This window comes from Ailuropoda melanoleuca, chromosome 19 (genome assembly GCF_002007445.2).
Source record: "Ailuropoda melanoleuca isolate Jingjing chromosome 19, ASM200744v2, whole genome shotgun sequence".
Lineage (NCBI taxonomy): Eukaryota > Metazoa > Chordata > Mammalia > Carnivora > Ursidae > Ailuropoda > Ailuropoda melanoleuca.
Window position 1 is genome coordinate 14,284,631 of NC_048236.1, and position 19,846 is coordinate 14,304,476.

The 19,846-nt window shown below is 39.1% G+C and overlaps 1 protein-coding gene and 1 pseudogene across 15 annotated transcripts in view; one reads left to right on the top strand and one right to left on the bottom strand.

The window, feature by feature from the left end:
• The window catches only part of DST (dystonin), a 472,609-nt gene extending 452,769 nt beyond the window's left edge, over positions 1-19,840 (bottom strand). For 11 of the 15 annotated variants that reach the window (XM_034648006.1, XM_034648008.1, XM_034648011.1 and 8 more), the window contains exons 1-2: positions 19,568-19,840; positions 18,927-18,988 (exon numbers count right to left, since the gene is read on the bottom strand). In XM_034648006.1, coding sequence (XP_034503897.1) covers positions 18,927-18,988; positions 19,568-19,748 — 243 coding nt within the window. In that variant the 5' untranslated portion in view covers positions 19,749-19,840. The remainder of the gene's footprint in view (positions 1-18,926; positions 18,989-19,567) is intronic. The other 4 variants (XM_034648017.1, XM_034648015.1, XM_019799350.2 and 1 more) reach the window with 2 other exon arrangements.
• On the top strand, positions 1,962-3,893 carry LOC100484857 (annotated as a pseudogene).
• Positions 19,841-19,846: the final 6 nt, after the last annotated feature.

Below are 19,846 nucleotides of genomic sequence, written 5' to 3' on the forward strand. Positions count from 1 at the left end.
AAAAAAAAAAAAAAGAAATTAAAAGGAAATTCTGAATATCCATCAAACTGGAGTATGATGAGATTGATCAGAAAAGAAAAGGAAGGAAAACTTTTCCAAACAAAAACAAAGTTAGGTTACTGAAAGTATAATGATGAAATAAATGGAATGTTCAATGTTACATGAGATATATGTAGCTATACACATCTCTACCAGCATCATCTAAAATGGCAAAATGCTACAAGATTTTTCAAAACGTAAATAAATAAATAGAGAAAAGCAATGGGCTTAAGGTGGAGGGAGGACAGACTACTTAAAAACAGATCATGGTGGGCCACCTGGGTGGCTCAGTTGGGCGAGCATCCAACTCTCAGTTTCGGCTCACATCATGATTTCATGGGTTGGGGGATCAAGCCCCCATCTGCTTGAAGAGTCTCTCCCTCTATGCCTCCCCCCACTCATACTCCCCCCACCCTCTCTAAAATAAATAAATAAAATCTTTTAAAAAAATAAAAACAGGTCATGGTTCTGAGTACAGTAAAGTAGCATAAGCATGTGTCTCTCCACCGAATACAACTATACAACTGAACGGAGTGCACTGAGCAACTAGCTATCTGAAGGCTCTGAGAAGCAACTAGTAGCAAGGGGGTTGAAGTAAAATGGCCAGAATTTGAAGCACCACCAAATTAATCATGAATTTGCCATTTTTGGTCTCCAGTATCCTGCAGACTAAATGCAACACAGCATCCAGCCTGAAACCCAGAGCTGGGTACCGAGGCTCAGAGAGAACTCCAAGAGAAGGCCCCTTATTCAGACTTGAGGAATGAGAAAGGGAGTGCAAAAATCCCCCACTTTTTTTTCTGAGTTCACCTGAGCCCCAGCCCTTTAAGCAATCCCACAGGAAGTGACATTAGAAATCCCAACAGTATAGGAGCCAAAACTCTTAGGAAGGAAACCTTCCTCTCTGATCCCAAGAGAGTGGGGTCAATTCTCACCACTAGAATATATTCTCTCTGTCTTCCTGCCACCTAGCCCTGGATGCAAGCATAGTCACAGAAGTGTGCAACAGAACAAGATAATGAAAGCCCCAACTTTCTGCCTAGACATAAGAAAAAGGAAATCTAAAAGTACTATTAAGCCAACAAATTAAACAATTTAGATGAAATGAACAAATTCCTGGAAAGATACAAATTTTCAAACTGACTCCAGAAGAAATAGAAAATCTGAATAGGCACATAAAAAGTAAAGAAACTGAATACTTAAATTTTAAATTCATGATTTAAAATATTCCCACAAGGAAAACACCAGCCTCATACGGCTCCACTGATGAACTCTATTAATATTTAAAAGAATACCAATAATGCATATACTCATAAAATAAAGAAAAACTCAAAATGGATCATAGATTACATGCAAGAACCAGAACTATAGAATTTCTAGGGAAAAAACCAGAAAATTTTCATGACCCTGGGAGAGGCAGAGTTCTTAGATATGACACCATAAAGGGAAGCAATTCATAAATAAGACTTAGTGGAAAACTCAAAATTTTACACTTAAAAAGATACTATTAATTGGGTGGCTCAGGTGGTTAAGCATCTGCCTTTGGCTCAGGTCATGATCCCAGGGTTCTGGGATAGAGTCCCACATCAGGCTCCTTGCTCAGCAGGGAGCCTGCTTCTCCCTCTGCCTGCCCCCTCTCACTCTGTCAAATAAATATATAAAATTTTTTATTAAAAAAGATACTATTTAGTAAATGAAAAGAAAAACCACAGACCATAAGTAAACATTCACAAATCCTGTATCTGTTAAAGGACTTGTATCCAGAATATATAAAGAACTCTTACAACAAGAAGACACGAAACACAGTTTAAAAATGGGCAAAGATCAGCCCTGCTATGAGTCCATCCTGCATGGCTATTCTCTAGAATAGTAGTCATTTATTTCTATCCACCTTCTCTCCCACCTGTGTGTGCCACCAACCCATGGAAGGTTCAGCAGACATGGACATGAGCCCCATGAAACCCCAGAACTATCTTTTCGGGTGTGAACTAAAAGCCGACTAAGATCGGCACTTTAAGTTGGATAATGATGAAAATAAACACCAGTTATCTTTAAGAACGATCAGTTTAGGGACTGGTGCAAAAGATGAATTGTACAATCATATATCTGATAAGGACTTAAAATCCAAAATATATGAAGAACTCAAACAACTCAAGAGAAGAAAAACCCAATTAAAAAATGGGCAGATCTGCTGTGCCTGACTCGCTCGGCTAGTGAAGCATGCGACACTTGGGCTCAGGGTTGTGAGCTCAAGCCCCACGGTGGCTGTAGAGATTACTTAAAAATAAAATATTTAAAAAAGAAAAACAGGCAGATCTGAATAGTTTTCTTGTACCTATAATCTCACTTACATGTGGAATCTATTTACAAAACAAAACAAAAAACTGAACTCATACATCAGAGATCAGATTGTAGCTGCCAGAGGAGTGGAGAATAAGCAAAAGGGATGAAGGGGTCAACAGAACAAACTTATAGTTATAAAATAAAAAAGTCTAGGAGATGTACTGTATAACATGGTAACTACAGTTAATAATACTGTGTTGTATATTTGAAAGTTGCTCTGAGAAGAAATTTTTAAGATTTTATTTATTTATTTGACGGAGAGAGGGAGAGAGAAAGCATAAACAGGGGTGGTGGCAGAGGGAGAGGGAGAAGCAGGCTGCCCGCTGAGAAGCGAACCTGATGCAGGGCTTAATCCCAGGGTCCCGGGATTATGACCTGAGCTGAAGGCAGACCTTTAACCAACTGGAGCCCCAGGTGCCCCAACTCTGAAAATAAATCTTAATCATAAGAAAAAATTTTTGTAACTATGTGTGGTAATAGATGTTAATTAGACTTACTATGGTGGTCATTTCTCAATATATATAAATATTGAATCATTATGTTGCACATCTGAAGCTAATATGCTGTATGTCAATTATCTCTCAACTTAAAAAATCAAATGAAGTCATTAATCTGTTATCCTATATAATTTATTTGAGAATGCTATATAAATGTTTGATTCTTATATGTAAGGCATAACCCAGTGTTCATTAATTTTATTAAATCCCATAGCCTTTCACCTTTTTATTGGTATGTTTGCTTCTTTTATATGCATGTGATAATAAGTATACATGCTGTTCAGTCTAAAAAAAAGATGAGATGTACAGTGTTGAAGCAGAAGCCCAGTTAAAGTAACACTGGCAACTTTGAAAATGTCTGTCTAGCCAATGATTTCCCTTAGGGGCTTTCAAATAACAGCACCTGTGGTCTTACGGTTGAAGTGTGATTCAGGGCTGTGCATATTAGTGGACAGCATTTAGTAGCTATGTAGGAAGATGCAGAGTCAGAAGATGAAGAGGAGGAGGACGTGAAACTCCTAAGTATGTCTGGAAAATGATCTGCCCCTGGAAGTGGTGGTGAAGTTCCACAGAAAAAAATAAAACTTGTTGCTGATGAAGATGATGATATGATGACGACAATTTTGATGATGAGAGAGCTAAAGGGAAAACCCCAATAAAGAAATCTATATGAGATATTCCAAGCCAAGAGTGCACAAATCAGAATGGTAAAGACTCAAGACTATTAACACCAAGACAAAAAGGTCAAGATTCTTCAAAAAACAAGAAAAAAAAAAAAAAAACCCTTGAAACACAGAAGGGACTTAGTTCCACAGAATACGTAAAAGCAAAATGCAAACGAACAGAGAAAAAGGTGGTTATATTCCCTAAGTGGAAGCCAAGGTCATTAATTGTGTGAAGAACTGCTCTGGATGACTGACCAGGTGGCTTATTCAAGATCTCTGGCAGTGGAGAAGTCTCTGTAAAAATTTAAACAGTTTGGTAAAATTCTTCCATCTTATTTCATTGCTATAAAAGTTCCCATCTGGCTATCCTTTTTACAAGGCAGAGTGAAAACTTTCCCAACTGTATCTGATAAACGTAGCCCAGGTTCCGTTGCCAAGATTATGTTGTCCAAAATGCCTGTTTAATTTTTGAATTTGGAACTCCATCCTTTGCATGGTTTTAAGTATGTATAGAATGTTACAATAGGATATAGTTGTAGTAGTGGATCAGACAAATGGAAATGGTAGGAGACAAAAATATACATGTGAAATATGTATTTTAATAAAATAATAAAAATTAAAATGGCCAAATATTTGAACCATTTGAACATGAAAACATGCTCAAAATCATGAAGCATTAGAGAAATGCAAATTAAAATTACAGAATACCACTTCAGACCCACTAGAATGGCTATAGTTAAAGAGACAGACAGTAACAAGTACTGCCAAAGAAGTGAAGAAACTAGAACCCTCACACATTGCTAATGAGAATATACAGCCACTTTGGAAAACAGTTTGACAACTTCTTTAAAAATTAAACATAAACTTATCACATAAGCAAGTGATTCTACTCCTAGGTACCTACCCAAGATAAATGAAAACAAATGTCCACACAAAGATTTTAAGCAAATATTCATAGCAGCATTATTTATAATAGCTAAAAACCAGGGAGAAAAATCCAAAGTCCGTTAACTGGTGAATCGATAAGCAAAGTGTGTCATATTCATAGAATGGATGGCTATTTAGCAATAAAAATGAACAAACTACTGATCATGCTACAACACGGATAAACTGTAAAAACATCAAGGTATATGAAAGAAGCCAGATGCAAAATGACTACGTATTACATGATTCCATTTATATTCAATGTCCAGAAAAGGCAAATCTAGAGATAATGAAAATAGATTAGTGGCTTTGTGAGGTAGGGGTGGGAACAGGAATTAAATGCAAACAGGCGTGAGAAATCTTTCTGAGGTACTAGAAAATATTCTAAAACTGGAAATTATACCTCAAAAAAATTGAAAAATTAAATCAGGCCTAGAAATTTCAGGTGGAAGTAATTTCCATATATTTGAAATCTGAGATGTCCAGGGAAAGACTGTCCAGGGAAAACAATAGAAAAAGCTTAAAATGAGTGCTTTGAGGAGAGTAGTACGTAAGCACAGCAGAGATAAATCAAAAGATTATTTATGGTAGGTTGCAAATGTGCCCACAATACTTTGAATTCCTCCCATCAGGACTCTATTCCGCCCACTCCTATGACTTCCTGTGGCCAAAACAACATGTAAGTAGAGGCATTATACTTATAAGTTCAGGGCCTAGACCTCCAGAGACCTCATAATCCACACTTGCTGCTTTTGGAACCCAAATCTAGCCACAAGTGAACCAATCTGGGTTGCCTTGCTGGAAGAGGAGAAACCTGTAGAGGAAAAAACTGAGTTTGCCTGAGACTGACACATGAGTGAGATCCAGCAGTGATGGGCCAAGCCTGACTCACACCAGAACAACTGCCCAGCTGGGCACAGCCCAAGTTGTCAGTCCCTGGAATCATGAGCTAAATAGTAAATATTTCAAGTAATGTGTTACAAAGCAGAAGCTAATATACTAAAAAAGAGCAGACATGACTGCTGGATTATACAATGAACCAAATGACTAGGTTTTATGATGTCCAATAAGGACAGGTCTCGTAAGCATAGAAATAGAAAAGCACTCCATGAGATTGACTCAGGTCTGGGAATTGTCAAAGTCACTGGTGGCAGAGCAAGTAACTGCATGACTAAAGAGAGAATAACAGTAAAAGCTTCTCTATACAATTGATTAAGGGTCTATACTGAGCAGAACGGCAAGTGAAGTAGTCAGAAAGTGCTGATAGGCTGAAAGCTAGGGAAGATTTAGGACCAGAGGTCCGGATGAAGGTAAGGCAGAAACTCATTAGGATTGCATGATGAGGGGCACCTGGCTGGCTCAGTCAGGAGAGCATCTGGCTCTTGGTCTTGGAGTCTTAAGTTCAAGCCCCACAGGTGGAGTAGAGTTTATTTAAAATTTAAAAAAAAAAAAAAGTTTTTTTTAAGTGCATGATGAGGTGCAAAGATAGGAGGCTGTATAGAGAGAGGTGTTTCAGAATTCAAGATTTGGGGGTTAGAACAGTTCTAAGACATGATGAAATATGCACAAGATGGATAATTGAAGGGCTATAAATAGATATTTGTCCATTTCATCTTAGTTGTCAAGTTTTTTGGCATCAAATTATACAGAATATTCTCTCATTCTTTTAATGGCTATAGGTTCTATAGTTACAAGCTCTCTTCCATGTTTCACATCAATGATTTTTGTTTCTTTCTTAATCAGTCTAGCTAGATATTTAAACACTTTGTTAGTATTTTCAGGGATGCCTGGGTGGCTCAGTCAGTTAAGCATCTGCCTTTGGCTCAGGTCGTGATCCCAGGGTCCTGGGATCAAGCCCCACATCAGGCTCCCTGCTCAGCGGGGAGTCTGCTTCTCCCTCTCTCTCTGCTCCTCCCCCGCTTATGTTCTCTCTCTCTCTCCTTGCCAAATAAACGAATAAAATCTTTAAAAAATAAAAAAATAAACACTTTGTTGGTATTTTCAAAGAACCAATTCTGGCTTTGTTCATTTTTTCTATTGTATGTTTTTTTCTCTATTTCATCAATGTCTGCTCTTTATTATTTCCTTCCTTCTACTTACTTTGTGCTTATTTTACCTTTGTTTTATCCTCTAGCTTCTTAAAGTTGAAAACTTGTTACATTTTAAGTCTTTCTTTTTTTTCTAATGTAAGTAATCAAAGCTATATGTTTTCCTCTGAGCACTGCTTTGGCTGCATCCCACTATTCTGATTTAAGATTTTATTTTTTTTAAGTAATCTCTACAACCAAATAGAAACAGGAGAAACCCTATTTCTCCCTTTAATTTCAATAATTTTTACTCCATACATTTTGAGGCTCTGTTATTAAACACATACACATTTATGATTATGTCTCCCAGAACAATTAGCCCTTTTATCATTATGGAACATCCCTCTTTATCTCTATTTGTCTTCATATCTATTTTATCTGATATAATATGGCCACTCTTACCCTCTTTTGACTATCATATGCATCATTTATTTTTTCCATCCATTCACTCTCAATCTAACTGGGTTTTTAAGTACATCTCTCATAAATAGCATAGTCAGGTCTCACTATGTATACATTCTGATCACCTATCTCTTAATCAGAATGTTTAATCCATTAATATTTAATGCAATTATAATATGGATTTAGGTCTACCATTTCAGATTTTATTTTCAGCCTGTCCCCTCTGTTTTTTGTCCCTTTGTTCCTTCATTTCTTCCTTCTTTGGATCATTTGGATATCTTTTAGAATTCAATTTGGGTTTATCTATTGACTTTGCATTATTTTTTATTGGTTGCTCTGGGGATTAAAAGGTGCATCCTTAGCTTTTCATTCTGGTTAGAATTAATATACCACTTCATATAAAATATAAAAATGTTGCGATCATACAGGGAGTCCATTTACTCCCCTGTACTTGTCTACACTATCGTTGTCAAATCTCTAGGTACACATCATACATCCACAAGACAATGTTATTATTTGTACTCTAAACAATTATAGGTATTTTAAAGAAATTAAAAGATGAAATAGAATTATATATTTATTATATATATATATTATATTATATATATATTATATTATATATATATTATATATATAATATATATATTATATTATATATATTATATATTTACCTTATTTCTGATGCTTTTTATTCAAATTTACCAGCATATTTCTCAAAAATAGTTGTACAGAGATTACCAAACCACAGTTGGCATTCACCTGGCATGAATGCATAAATCACACATTAACACTGCCCTAATCTTTTCTCTTAAGATCATGATGGTTAAAACAATACCACTTGGCACCAATGTGATTGTGAACAAAACATAAAATCCAGGGCACTGGGTGACAATACCAGCAATAAGGTAAATTGGTTACAAAACAATTCAGAAAATACTTACATTGATTTTTCATATTATAAGGTGGAGTAAAAACATTAAATATTAAAAATTTTGTTCAAAACTCTCACATCAGGGGCGCCTGGGTGGCACAGCCGTTAAGCGTCTGCCTTCGGCTCAGGGCGTGATCCCGGCGTTAATGGGATCGAGCCCCACATCAGGCTCCTCCACTATGAGCCTGCTTCTTCCTCTCCCACTCCCCCTGCTTGTGTTCCCTCTCTCGCTGGCTGTCTCTAACTCTGCCAAATAAATAAATAAAATCTTTAAAAAAAAAAAAAAAAACTCTCACATCAAAGTATGCAAATCCTTTCAATAATGAATAAAAATGTCGGAATGTTTTCAATTCTTTTTTAAAAGTCCCTGAATTTGTGTATTTTCAAAGTAAATACACAAGTTAACTAAGGCATAACTGTATGTCTGAAATAAAAAATGAAAACCATCTATTTCCCTTTAAGTAAAAGACAGATAGAAGAATATTTGGAAAGTTACAGGATCCATGAAAATTGAGAATTAAACTGACTTTATAAAGAAAACAACAGGGTGTCTGGGTGATGCAGTCAGTTAAGCATCTGACTCGATTTTGGCTCAGGTCCTGATCTTAGGGTCATGGGATTGAGCCCTGCATCAGGCTCCAAGCTCAGCACGGAGTCCCTCCCTCTCTCCCTCTCCCTCTGCCTCTTACCTCCATTCTATCTCTCTTTCTAAAATAAATATATAAATCTGAAAGAAAGAAAAAGAAAGAAAGAAAGAAAGAAAGAAAGAAAGAAAGAAAGAAAGAAAGAAAGAAAGAAAGAAAGAAAACAGGGCGCCTGGGTGACTCAGTTGGTTAAACTTTTGCCTTTGGCTCAGGTCATGATCTCAGGATCCTGGGATCGAGCCCCATATCGAGCTCTCTGTTCAGCAGTGAGTCTGCTTCTCCTTCTTCCTCTCCGTCTGTGATCTCTCTCACTCTCACACTCTCTCAAATAAATAAATAAATAATCTTTAAAAAATAAATTTAATAAATTTTAAAAAAGAAAACATCAAACATTCATTCATTTACCAAACATTTACTGAGCTTTATTCAGTGCCAGACACTGAGCTAAGAACTAAGGATTTAGACTACCTTCAAGACACAATCTTGCAGAAGAGATGAACAAAAAACTCAATTATTATTATGAAGAGGGAACTAGGAAAGTTTCCTGGAAGAAATGACCTATGAACTACATTTCGAAGGGAAGTCAGGAGTTAGCCTTTTGTGCCTGAGTGTATTTGTTTTTGCTGGTGGTGGGTGGGCAATGAGAGGAATCGAAGAGAAAAAGAGGCTTTCTCAGTTGGAAATAACATGGACAAAAGAATAATCCTAAAAGGTCATATTTGGAGAATTAAAAATGTAGACAAATGGTCAGACTAGAACTATCGCAAGGACGTCAGGATAAGGATCATTCTAATGTCATATTAAGAAAGTTGAACTTGGGGCACCGGGCTGGCTCATTTGGTGGAGTATGCACTCTTGATCTCGGGGTTCTAAGTTCAAGCCCCGTGTCAAGTGCAGAGATTACTTAAAAATAAAAATAAAAAGAGAAAGTTGAATTTAATTAGGGAAGTGGAAAGCCACTGAAGGATTTTAAGTAGGAGAGGAATATGTCTTACCCAACCGTTTCTCCCTTGACTACCTCGACTACAGATGCTAGGAAAAATAAATCTCATATCCTGAGCTTCCCTTGCAGATGGCCTGTGACACAGGTCTGACCAGTGAAGTATAAGAAGAAACTTAACTGGAAAAGCTTCTGCCAAAAATTTTTAATTCCTGATGAATATCCTTCCTTGGCTAGCTCTATCCCTTCTTCTCCTTCCTCCTCAAATTTAGGCTAATGTCTGGAGTCGTGCCAGCCATCCTACAAGCAGGAAACTCAAGCAAAGCCTGCAGCACCTCTAGACTTCTTGCTGTGGGAGAATATAAATCCCTGTTTATTAATAATCCATTTTTATGTCGGGATTACTTGAATCTGAATGTCTCCCTGACTAATAAAAGTGTTAAGAATTTGTGTTTTAGGGGGCGCTTGGGTAGCTCAGTCAGTTGGGCAGCCAACTCTTGGCTCAGGTCTCCATCGCAGGGTCATCAAGCCCCATGTTGGGCTCCACGCTTGGCAGGGAGTCTACTTTAAAAAAAAAACAAAACTGTATTTTGGAATGATTCTTATTAAATTGGTGTGTATGGATTGGGGATGAGAAGGCAGGGGGACTGGTCTGGTGACCTATTATAGGGTCCGAACCAAGGTAACCACAATGGGTGTAATAAGGGAGGCAGACACCAGAGATTTAAAAGAGGACAGGATGGACAGGAAGGGAACTGTCATATCTTACAGATTTCTAGTTTGAGCATCTGCAGAGGGTAGGGGCTCTCTCGCTCACTCTGCAGTGCCACTCTCCAAAACAGTGGTAGTTGGGTTTGGGACTGATGAGTTCAGTGTTCAGTCTGAGATACCTATGGTACTTCCACACGAAAATGAGGGAGGTCAAGAGTGAAGTCTGAATTTGAGATACAGATTTCTGAGTTACCATTATATGTGGGTAAACTAAAACAGTAAGTATGGTTAGATCCTGCAAGTAGAGTTAAATGCGGGGGGGGAAATCAGGCCTCACACATCTATTAAAACAAAAAGTAGATTAATGGTTGCTGAGGGCTAGGGATGGAGGAAGGAAGTGGGAGGTGGCAATGGGGAATGTCTGCCTACAGGTATGGAGTTTCTTTTGAGGGTAATAAAAATGTTCTAAAATTAAAATGTGTGATGGTTGCACAACCTTGTAGACATACTAAAACTCACTGAATTGTACATTTTAAAAAGGTGAACTGTGAATTATAGCTCAATGAAGCTGTTTTAAAAAATTGGGCCCAAGGCAGAACCATAAGAATATCAACATCAATAGGAGGGGGATCCAATGCAGGAACAGAGGGAACCACGGCCAGAAAATGGAGCAAAATTAAGAGTATTGTCCAAAACCCTGGGAGAAAAGTTTCAAAGAGGGATCAGTGGCCAACAGTGTCAAATACAAGATATGTTGATTAAGTTAAAGACTGAAATATTTGATTGAACAATTTGGAACTCATCAGTGAGCTGAGTGATTTTAAGTAGTAGTGGCAGAAGCCAGATTACACAAAGCTGAGAAATACATGAGAGGTGAGGAACAGAAGGTAACAAAGAATCTTTTTCAGGGAACTTTTCTTGCCAAGAGAAGAACTGGTGGTATAGGGAGGTTTGTATTGTTTTCAAAAGGCAGCACAGAGCAGCCACTCTGGAAAACAGTATGGAAAACAGTTCCTCAAAAAGTTAAAAGTAGAGCTACCCTAAGACCCAGCAATTGCACTACTAGGTATTATCCAGAGGATACAAACATAGCGATTTGAAGGGGCACATGCACCCCAGTGTGTATAGCAGCAATGTCCATAATGGCCAAACTATGGAAAGAGCCCAGATGTCCATCGATGGAAGAATGGATAAAGAAGATGGTGTGTGTGTGCATGTATGTGTGTGTGTGGGTGTGTATACACACACACATATACATAATGGAATATTACTCAGCCATCAAAATGAATGAAATCTTGCCATTTGCAACAACCCGGATGAACTACAGGGTATTATGCTAAGCGAAATAAGTCAGTCAGAGAAAGACAAATACCACCTGATTTCATTCATTTGTGGTATCTAAGAAACAAAACAGATGAACATAGAGGAAGGGAAAGAAAAATAAAATAAAAGGAAAACAGACAGGGAGGCAAACCACAACAGACTCTTTAACTACAGGGAACAAACTGTTGCTGGAGGGGAGGTGGGTGGGGGATGGGGTAACAGGGTGATGGGCATTAAGGAGGGCACATGATGTAATAAGCACTGGGTGTTGTATACAACTGGTGAATTACTGAATTCCACCTCTGAAACTAAAAATACAGTATGTGTTAACTAAATTGAATTCAAATTAAAATTTTTTTTAAAAAAGACAGCACATATGATGCTTATGTGTTAGGGAAAAGAGCATGCAAGGAGGGAGCAATAGAAAATAAATGAGGAGGGGATGATTCATGGAAAAACATCTCCAAAAGTTGGAAGAAAAGGAATTCACGACATAAGCATGAAATATGAGAATGGAGGACGACAGATGAGTTTTTCTATTGGACTGGGAAGAAAGTTGAAGATACACTTAGTTTTCAGGGGTCAAAAAGTTTAAAGTGCTATTGCTTGGGGTGCCTGGGTGGCTCAGTTAGTTAAGTGTCTGCCTTTGGCTCAGGTCATGATCTCAGGGTCCTGGGATTGAGCCCCGTGTTGGGCTCCCTGCTCAGGGGGGTGTCTGCTTGTCCCTTTCTCTCTGCCCCCTCAACCCTAGTCATGCTCTCTCTCTCACTCTGCTCTCTCTTAAATAAATAAATAAATAAATAAATAAATAAATAAATAAATAAAGTGCTATTGCTTGATGGCATCAATGTTCTCTGTGAGTTAGGAGACAAAAGTCACTGGCTGAGGGTGAAGGAGTAGGCTTGAGAATTTGAGGAGGACATAAACACCTAGAACAATTCTTACGGGAGACAGATTTATAAGGAAGCAGTTTAAAAGCAGAGACACATTTTAAATACTTTAAAAAACTAATATATTTCAAAGCTGATAAAAACCATCTTGTACATAACTAATTACCTACAAATGTATTCCACTTTGCATTAGGATTTGTAATAACCACACTGAACACATGAGCAAGATGTCACAAATCCCTGGACATATGGTGTTCTGAAGTCAAAATACAACCCAATGATACTTAAGCACTGGACCTGAAAAACATGGTATCCTGCAAAAGCACAGCTTCAGGGCGACCAGAAAGGCACACATCCAACCAGTCATTCTCCCAGGCCCTCTGCAGCCATGGACATGACTCTCCATGCGAAAAAAGAGCGATCGGACTGTTTCGCTATAGTTGCCGAAAAAGAAATCAAAAAGCGATTTTTTTGTTTCTCCAGAGAGGGCTCATAGCAGGTGACCTCCTACAGTGTTCAAATAAAATAATGTTAAGGGCCTTTGACAACTGTCAAGTAGTATACAAAAAATAGTTTTATTGTAGCTGGCATTCACTTACATTTCTTTACAGATTTAAAGGAATGTAGAGCTAGGAACCCTTTTTTCTAATCATACTGGTATATTCTGAGCTCTGAAAACATCCATGCGCCTTCCTAAATCATTGCCTATCCTTATGCATTCTGCTGGGGGGTTGCTCTCATTCCCTCTGTCTAGCCAGATACTACCCAACCTGCATGCTTCAGCATAAATATCACTGCCTCTTGGAAGCCTTCTCTGATCACCCCAGCTAGAAGTAGTTGTTTCGTCAGAACTGTTCCAACCATTCTTTTCTTCTTTTTTTTTTTTTTTTAAGATTTTACTTATTTATTTGAGAGAGGGAGTGAGTGAGAGAGAGCACAAGAAGCAAGGGGGAAAGGGCAGAGGGAGAGGGAGAAGCAGACTACCCTGCTGAGCAGGGAGCATGACATGGGACTCAATCCCAGGATCCTGGGATCATGACCAGAGCTGAAGGCAGATGCTTAACTGACTGAGCCACCCAGGCGCCCCCCAACCATTCCTTTTCTATACATAATTTGTTACTTGGGGGGGCACCTGGGTGGCTCAGTCGCTAAGTGTCTGCCTTCGGCTCAGGGCGTGATCCCAGGGTCCTGGGATTGAGCCCCGCATCCGGCTCCCTGCTCTGCTGGGAGCCTGCTTCTTCCTCTCCCACTCCCCCTGCTTGTGTTCCCTCTCTCGCTGGCTGTCTCTCTGTCAAATAAATAAACAAAATCTTTTTTAAAAAAATGTGTTACTTGGTATTTTTGTTAATTATATCTTCATCTTTACCTGCCTTAATCTCCTAGAAGACAGGAATCATGTTTTACATGATGCCTTTTTAGCATGATGCTTTGCACACAGCACAAACACAGCCTGTTATTTCTGGAAGGGGCTTCAGTGACCACCTTCATGTTACCAGTGAGCACCAACTCTAAGTCTCAGAGACACTAAGAACTTGACCAAGATCACATAGTGCAGAGCTGGAACCCAAAATCAGGATTCAAACTCTATTCTTATATTCCTTTCATTAAACCAAGACTTTCAATTAGCCTAGATCTATTTTAAAAACCAAATCTCAAAAAAGAGTCATTCTTGAGCCTTAAGATTACACAAAGATTCAAACTCCTCTGGAAAAGCTCTTATTTCAACTTTCATCTAGATTGCATTTAATTGGCTTAGATTGCATGGGAAAAAAAAAAAGTGGGTTTCTCTTCTTCCTTCTTTTTTTTTTTTTTTCTTTTAGCACTCTGTTTTGTTGCCATGTAGGTAAAGAAAGGAAAAATTATATGGTAGTGGTGATGCTGGCATAAAAAAGCTCTGTGAACAGGGTGAATTTGCCTTTTTTACAAATGTATTGGCCATACTTGTATACCCTGGCCTTTGATGCTCTTGCCACATTTGTGATTCATAGTTGAAAATGGCAGAGCAGTTCTGTTACGGTAACAGAAGAAACCAGCAACTATAATATTTCAGCACTGATACTGGAAATGACCTAGAAGTAATCGTCAAGGGCAGGGGCTATACCTCAGACCTTGTGTTAGCCCTACTATCTAACATTACACATTGTACAGAACGAAAAAGTAAATTTGTTTGTTTTGAAAATAATTGAATGAAGATAAATGAATACTATATCATGTGTAGAGTTCAATTTATGACTGATTTAATTAGGATAAATTAATTTAGATCTAGAATTTAACTCTAGGCAAAGAATTTATTTATAAAGATAACCCAATTACAAAAGCTAAATAATCAACTATCATTTTCTCTAATCCACTAAATTGGATAATTCTCAACGAAATATACACATTTAATGAGAAGTTATGAAATATGGTTATTTTGCTGACTATTCTTGCATGGTTTGATAAAGGTTCACCCTGGGAATATAATGAGGCCAAGAGAGTTTATGTGGAACATCCTTTCATCTAGGATAACTTGGATAATCACTGGAAAAGCCTAAAGGATTAATCTATTCTGCTTTGTAAGAAATGTCCACTAACAATTCACTCAACTTAGCTTGTCCCTTTCATTGAGAATGTTGGGCATATTATTCTCTGAGCTATGAGTGACACAGTTAAACACCACAGTGCAGACAAAATGTAGCCAGGGAGTTCTTGTCTTACTCAGTCCTTATCTTGCTATGTGACTCTTTGGGAACTGCTTAACTTAACTCTTTTGGTTCCTTTACCTGGACGGGAAGTGAAGAGATTTACTCAAATCCTGACAGACACACAACACACTCTTCCCCCTCCTTATGTGAAACAAGGCTTCCCTTATTCCACTGAGCTGATGAATAGGGATCATTTACCACCGCTCACTCTGGGTAGTCTCAAAGGGCATTATAATTGTCTTCATTGAAGTACTCCCAAGACGCTTTCTTGAAATCTAGTGGGACCTCAATTACCCGTATCACTTTCTGAAATTTCCTTAACATCAGGATTGTCACTGCCCGATTTTCACCACAGGATTCCAGGGTAACAGTTAACCATTGTGTAAAGTCACAGTATAAAACATAAATGCTCAGGAAAAGTACCCTTCTTAGATACCCAGATTGAACACCTGCTTTCTAAACTGTGTCCTACTTCAGTGTGAAGTCACTTCTCTTCTGTAGCTGTTTATGACAAAAAAACAAAACAACAACAACAAAGAAACTACACAAGTTCTTTATATTCATACAGAAAACACATATTTCTATCTATCTCACTGGGTCTTCATAACTGTCAGTGAGTTGGAGTTAGACCTTCAGCCCTTGCTGGCTGGGTTAATAATTTCATGTTCTCACATGCTATTATTAAAATTTAGAGGACTATTAGGCCAGTAAAGATGAATTTACAAGTATGTCAAAATCAAAAGGGCTGGTAGGTGGTTACGGTTCCAAAACATCTTATAAACATGGATATTATTTAGTTGCAGCTTCATGAGGAAGAAACTGCTACATGCTGAAGAAATGTGTTTATTATATACTTAGTGAAGAGAACAAAGCTGGAGCTCCTCAGACGAGAGATGTAACTTTCTTCAGAAAGCAAAGTGGGTTCTGATGCCATAGTCTTCCCCCCCTGCACAAGTAATTCTCTGACTACCTGGGAAGGAACATCCGGAAATTTCCAGTCCAGTTGGACTCCTTCCTGAGAGTGTAGGTAGGAGAAGCAATATCCTCTGCCAGGGAAAGCAGCACAGGGCTAACAAACTTCTCCACATGTTCAAGGGCTTTCCCAAAGCTCTTTCACATTTCAAAATGAGTCAGCACATCCTAAACTCATTTCCTCATTTGACCACTATGGAAATGCTGAAAGTGAAGCATCTACTTACTGAGATTGGAACGAGGAAGACACTAACTTCTTAGTTCAATATGATTATGACTTGTTAAAAATCAAAACACTTTTTTTTGAGAAATATTTTGCAGTAGCTAGTACTAAAAAGCAACAAGAATATCCATTATTCTGCTCAAATTCTAATTTTTTTAAATGCTGGAATCCAAAAAATTCAGAGATATTTCTCAAGGAGAAAGTCCCTCAATAAATGGCATTTTGAGAAAATCGAGAAGAAAAAATAATTTCCAGTGTTTTCCTCAAGGGAAAATGTTTTATTTGTGGTAAAATATAAAAATATTTTACTAGTGAAGAAAACAGTGAGGAAATGTGACATTTTCATACAACACAGTCTCAGGATTTTCACTTATAAAATAACATTCTTTGAGTAGTTTATCAAAGAAATGTGGTACATAAAGGAACACAGGTAGCCCATCAACAAATTAAGCCAATATTGTATTTAATTTCCTGAGAAAAAAATATTTTTTTCCTTTTTTTTAAGTAGCTTTACACCCAACGTGGGGCCCGAACTCACGACCCCGAGATCAAGACTAGGCATGCTCCACGGACTGAGTCAGTGAGGCGCACTGAGAAAAAAAACACTCTAACTAAATCCATTTTGTTATAATTAGTGGCTTATATTTTTAATACAAACGCGAGGGCAATTTTTAAAAGCTAGAAAGAGATTCAGCAAATGCTGAATTCCAAGCAATGTCCTGAGAATGTGCATTTTTTTTTTTTTTTTGCCCAACTCTGAGTTCTATTTGCCCAGTTCCGGGAACTGGCACACACTGAGAAATTTTTCATTCATTCAATAAGTATTTATTAAGAACCCACTATACACCAGGCAGTAGGGATACAGCCCTAAACAAGAGACATGATTCATGTCCTCAAGGAGCTCAGAGGGTAGCAGATGAGGCAAATGTGAAGTATAGACAAGACGTCAAACTAGACTAGGAATCTTGTGAAATGAGTTAAAGCATTAAACAACTGCTCCCAGCTTTCCTAACCAAATGCAAGCTCAGGACGAATGCTTAACTCAGAGATAACTAAGTAAGACATGCTCCTATCTCAATTTTTGGTTCATATTTTAGCTGAAATGCCTAATGGCTAATATAACAATCCATAAAAGGATTATCTTGATTCTACCACTTATGTGTATGGAGCTGGGAATCTCTTTTTAAAATCAAAATCCTAAATTTTGATGTTTGCACACTGGCCATTATTTTTTGTCACATCTAAAGGAGTTAGTCTATTAATTGGATATCCAAAAATGCTGCTTCATAATAGACACAGTTTATGTTGTCTCCCATAAATTTTAATTAATTAGCTTAAGACTTTAAATTGTGCAAAGATTTTGATTTTTCCACATTTTTAAATTCAATTTTACAAGATGTAATGATTGCTACCCAGTAGTGAATATGTACTACGAACTAAGTGTGTTTTTTCACATAATTACTCGTAAATCTCCCCTCCCACTATAACTCTGCAAGGTACTATTCGTTCTACTTTTCAGATAGGGAAACTGAGGTGCTGAGAAGTTAAGAAAGTTTCCCAGAACCACACAGCTAGTTAGTGTAAAGAAAGAAATGGAACCTCTTGATTATCTGACTGGTTAATTTTTTCTCTTAAGTATCCTAAATTGGGAACAGAGTTCGCACCCTCCAGGGCTTTGATGCAGTAGAATTACTCACGGTACAACTTTATAATGATGCTATAATAACGCAGTTAAAGCTTTCAAGCAACCAGAGTCCAATAAAACATCTAGGGTGCAATAAAACACCTGATTAACTAGTGAAACGAAATGTGAAATAACTTCTCAGGTAAATGGTAAGGAAATGGATGGTGTCTAACTATGAAGTCTTCACTGAAATGAGTAAACCGCATTAAGCAATGTTACCAGCAACCTGCCAGTCTGGCTGTGTGAAACTCTCCTAAAAAGAGAAAATTATCTCACAGTGAATGGGGGTTGGCCTCAAAGCTCATTAAGGAACGCTGGGCCAGAGAGAGCTTGTGCTCTTGTTTTGTTCTACCTTCAGCGGGGCTCAGTCTCACAGCAGTCCACCCTCATCCCTGCACCCACATCAGCCGCTCACGGAGGTATGGTCCACATTCCCAGAGCAAAGACCAGCACACACGATCAGATAAAGCCAGATCACTACCATCACTTTGTAAAAATCCTCAGATGGCCCCAGTAAAACATGGACAGCTTTATGGGCGAATATGAAGGTAATCTTGAGAGCCTAAAACGAAATGCATAGGGATCAAATTGCTCTGCACTAACTTCCTAAGAGCTCTTCTCTGTCGTCGGCTATCCAAGTCCAAGGGAACCACTACAGCCAGCTAACTGCACCCAGAGAGCTTCCACCGGCAAATTACAGTAAACGAAGCTCAGATCCACCCCGTGGCTAAGTTTCCTAAGGTCTGTAGCGCTTTGGGAGGCTGCCTTTACCCCTCTGGTACAACGGCTCCGCTACACAAGAAATTAGTGAACACCGTTCGTTTGCTAGGCACTACTGTTAGGGAATTGCTTAAAAAGAAACGTCACTTTCGGCCTGGGGGCAGCATGATCGCCATTCAATGCCCTACTGGCTTCTTAACACGCATATGATTAATATTGGTACTCAGGAAAGAGAACTTCTTCTGACCTTGAGCGTGCGCGCTAAATAAATTACCTCAGAGCGAAAGTGGTGGGATCTCATAACAGCATCTGGGGAGAAAAGAGAAAAACAAGACTTCATTTAACTCCTCGTTCTTCACCTGCCGAGTTCCTAATGACTTACGTGAGGGACGAGGGGTGGGAAGGCACATTGCAGACGCCTTGATTTCGGTGGGGACGCACTGTAGGGCGGGGAGATTACTAGGCCATTGGTCTCTAGGTGAGTCCTCCGCCAGAAGTTTCAGGGAAAGTTCTGGGAGAGTTGGGGAGCCCCGAACTCTCCATGCCTTACTTTCTTACCCCTAAGCTCCAGCGATGGATGGGTGACGGGAGGATGCCGCAGCCCCGGATTCCGCTATTACCCTTAGGGCTTTAGCAAACTGACTTAGAATTTGCGTCCGTGCCTCCCCTCCCAGCTCTGGACATCACCGTGGTTATCCCAACCCGGGAGACCGGAGGAAGGCGGTGAGGGCAAAAAGGGCAAGGGACGTTAAACACAAACGTACTAGGCTGGCGGAGTGGGCAACGATGGGGGTAGGGACCGCAGCGCGGAAACGAGCTCCGCTTCACTCTCCAAATTGGCTTAAATGTTCCTTCTAGCCCGAAGAAACCCGTCGCGGCGTGTCTTACCTCGGCTCCTTGAACGACCCGAAAAGACCGATTTCATCGGATGCCTCCCTTTCTGGAGCCTGCGGTGCCAGCAGCAAAAGAAGACGATGGTGGCGATGGTGCCCAGCAGAAGCAACAAGAGGAAGAGGGCACATTGTATGCTGTAGGGTCTCAGCAAGACGAGGAAAGCCGCGGCGATCATGGTGCGGGCGAGGCGGGGGCGGCTCGGCGGCGGCGGCGGGGCTGGAGGGCGGCGGCACAGGCACCCGTGCCGGGCGCACCACGAAGGCGGGCACGGGC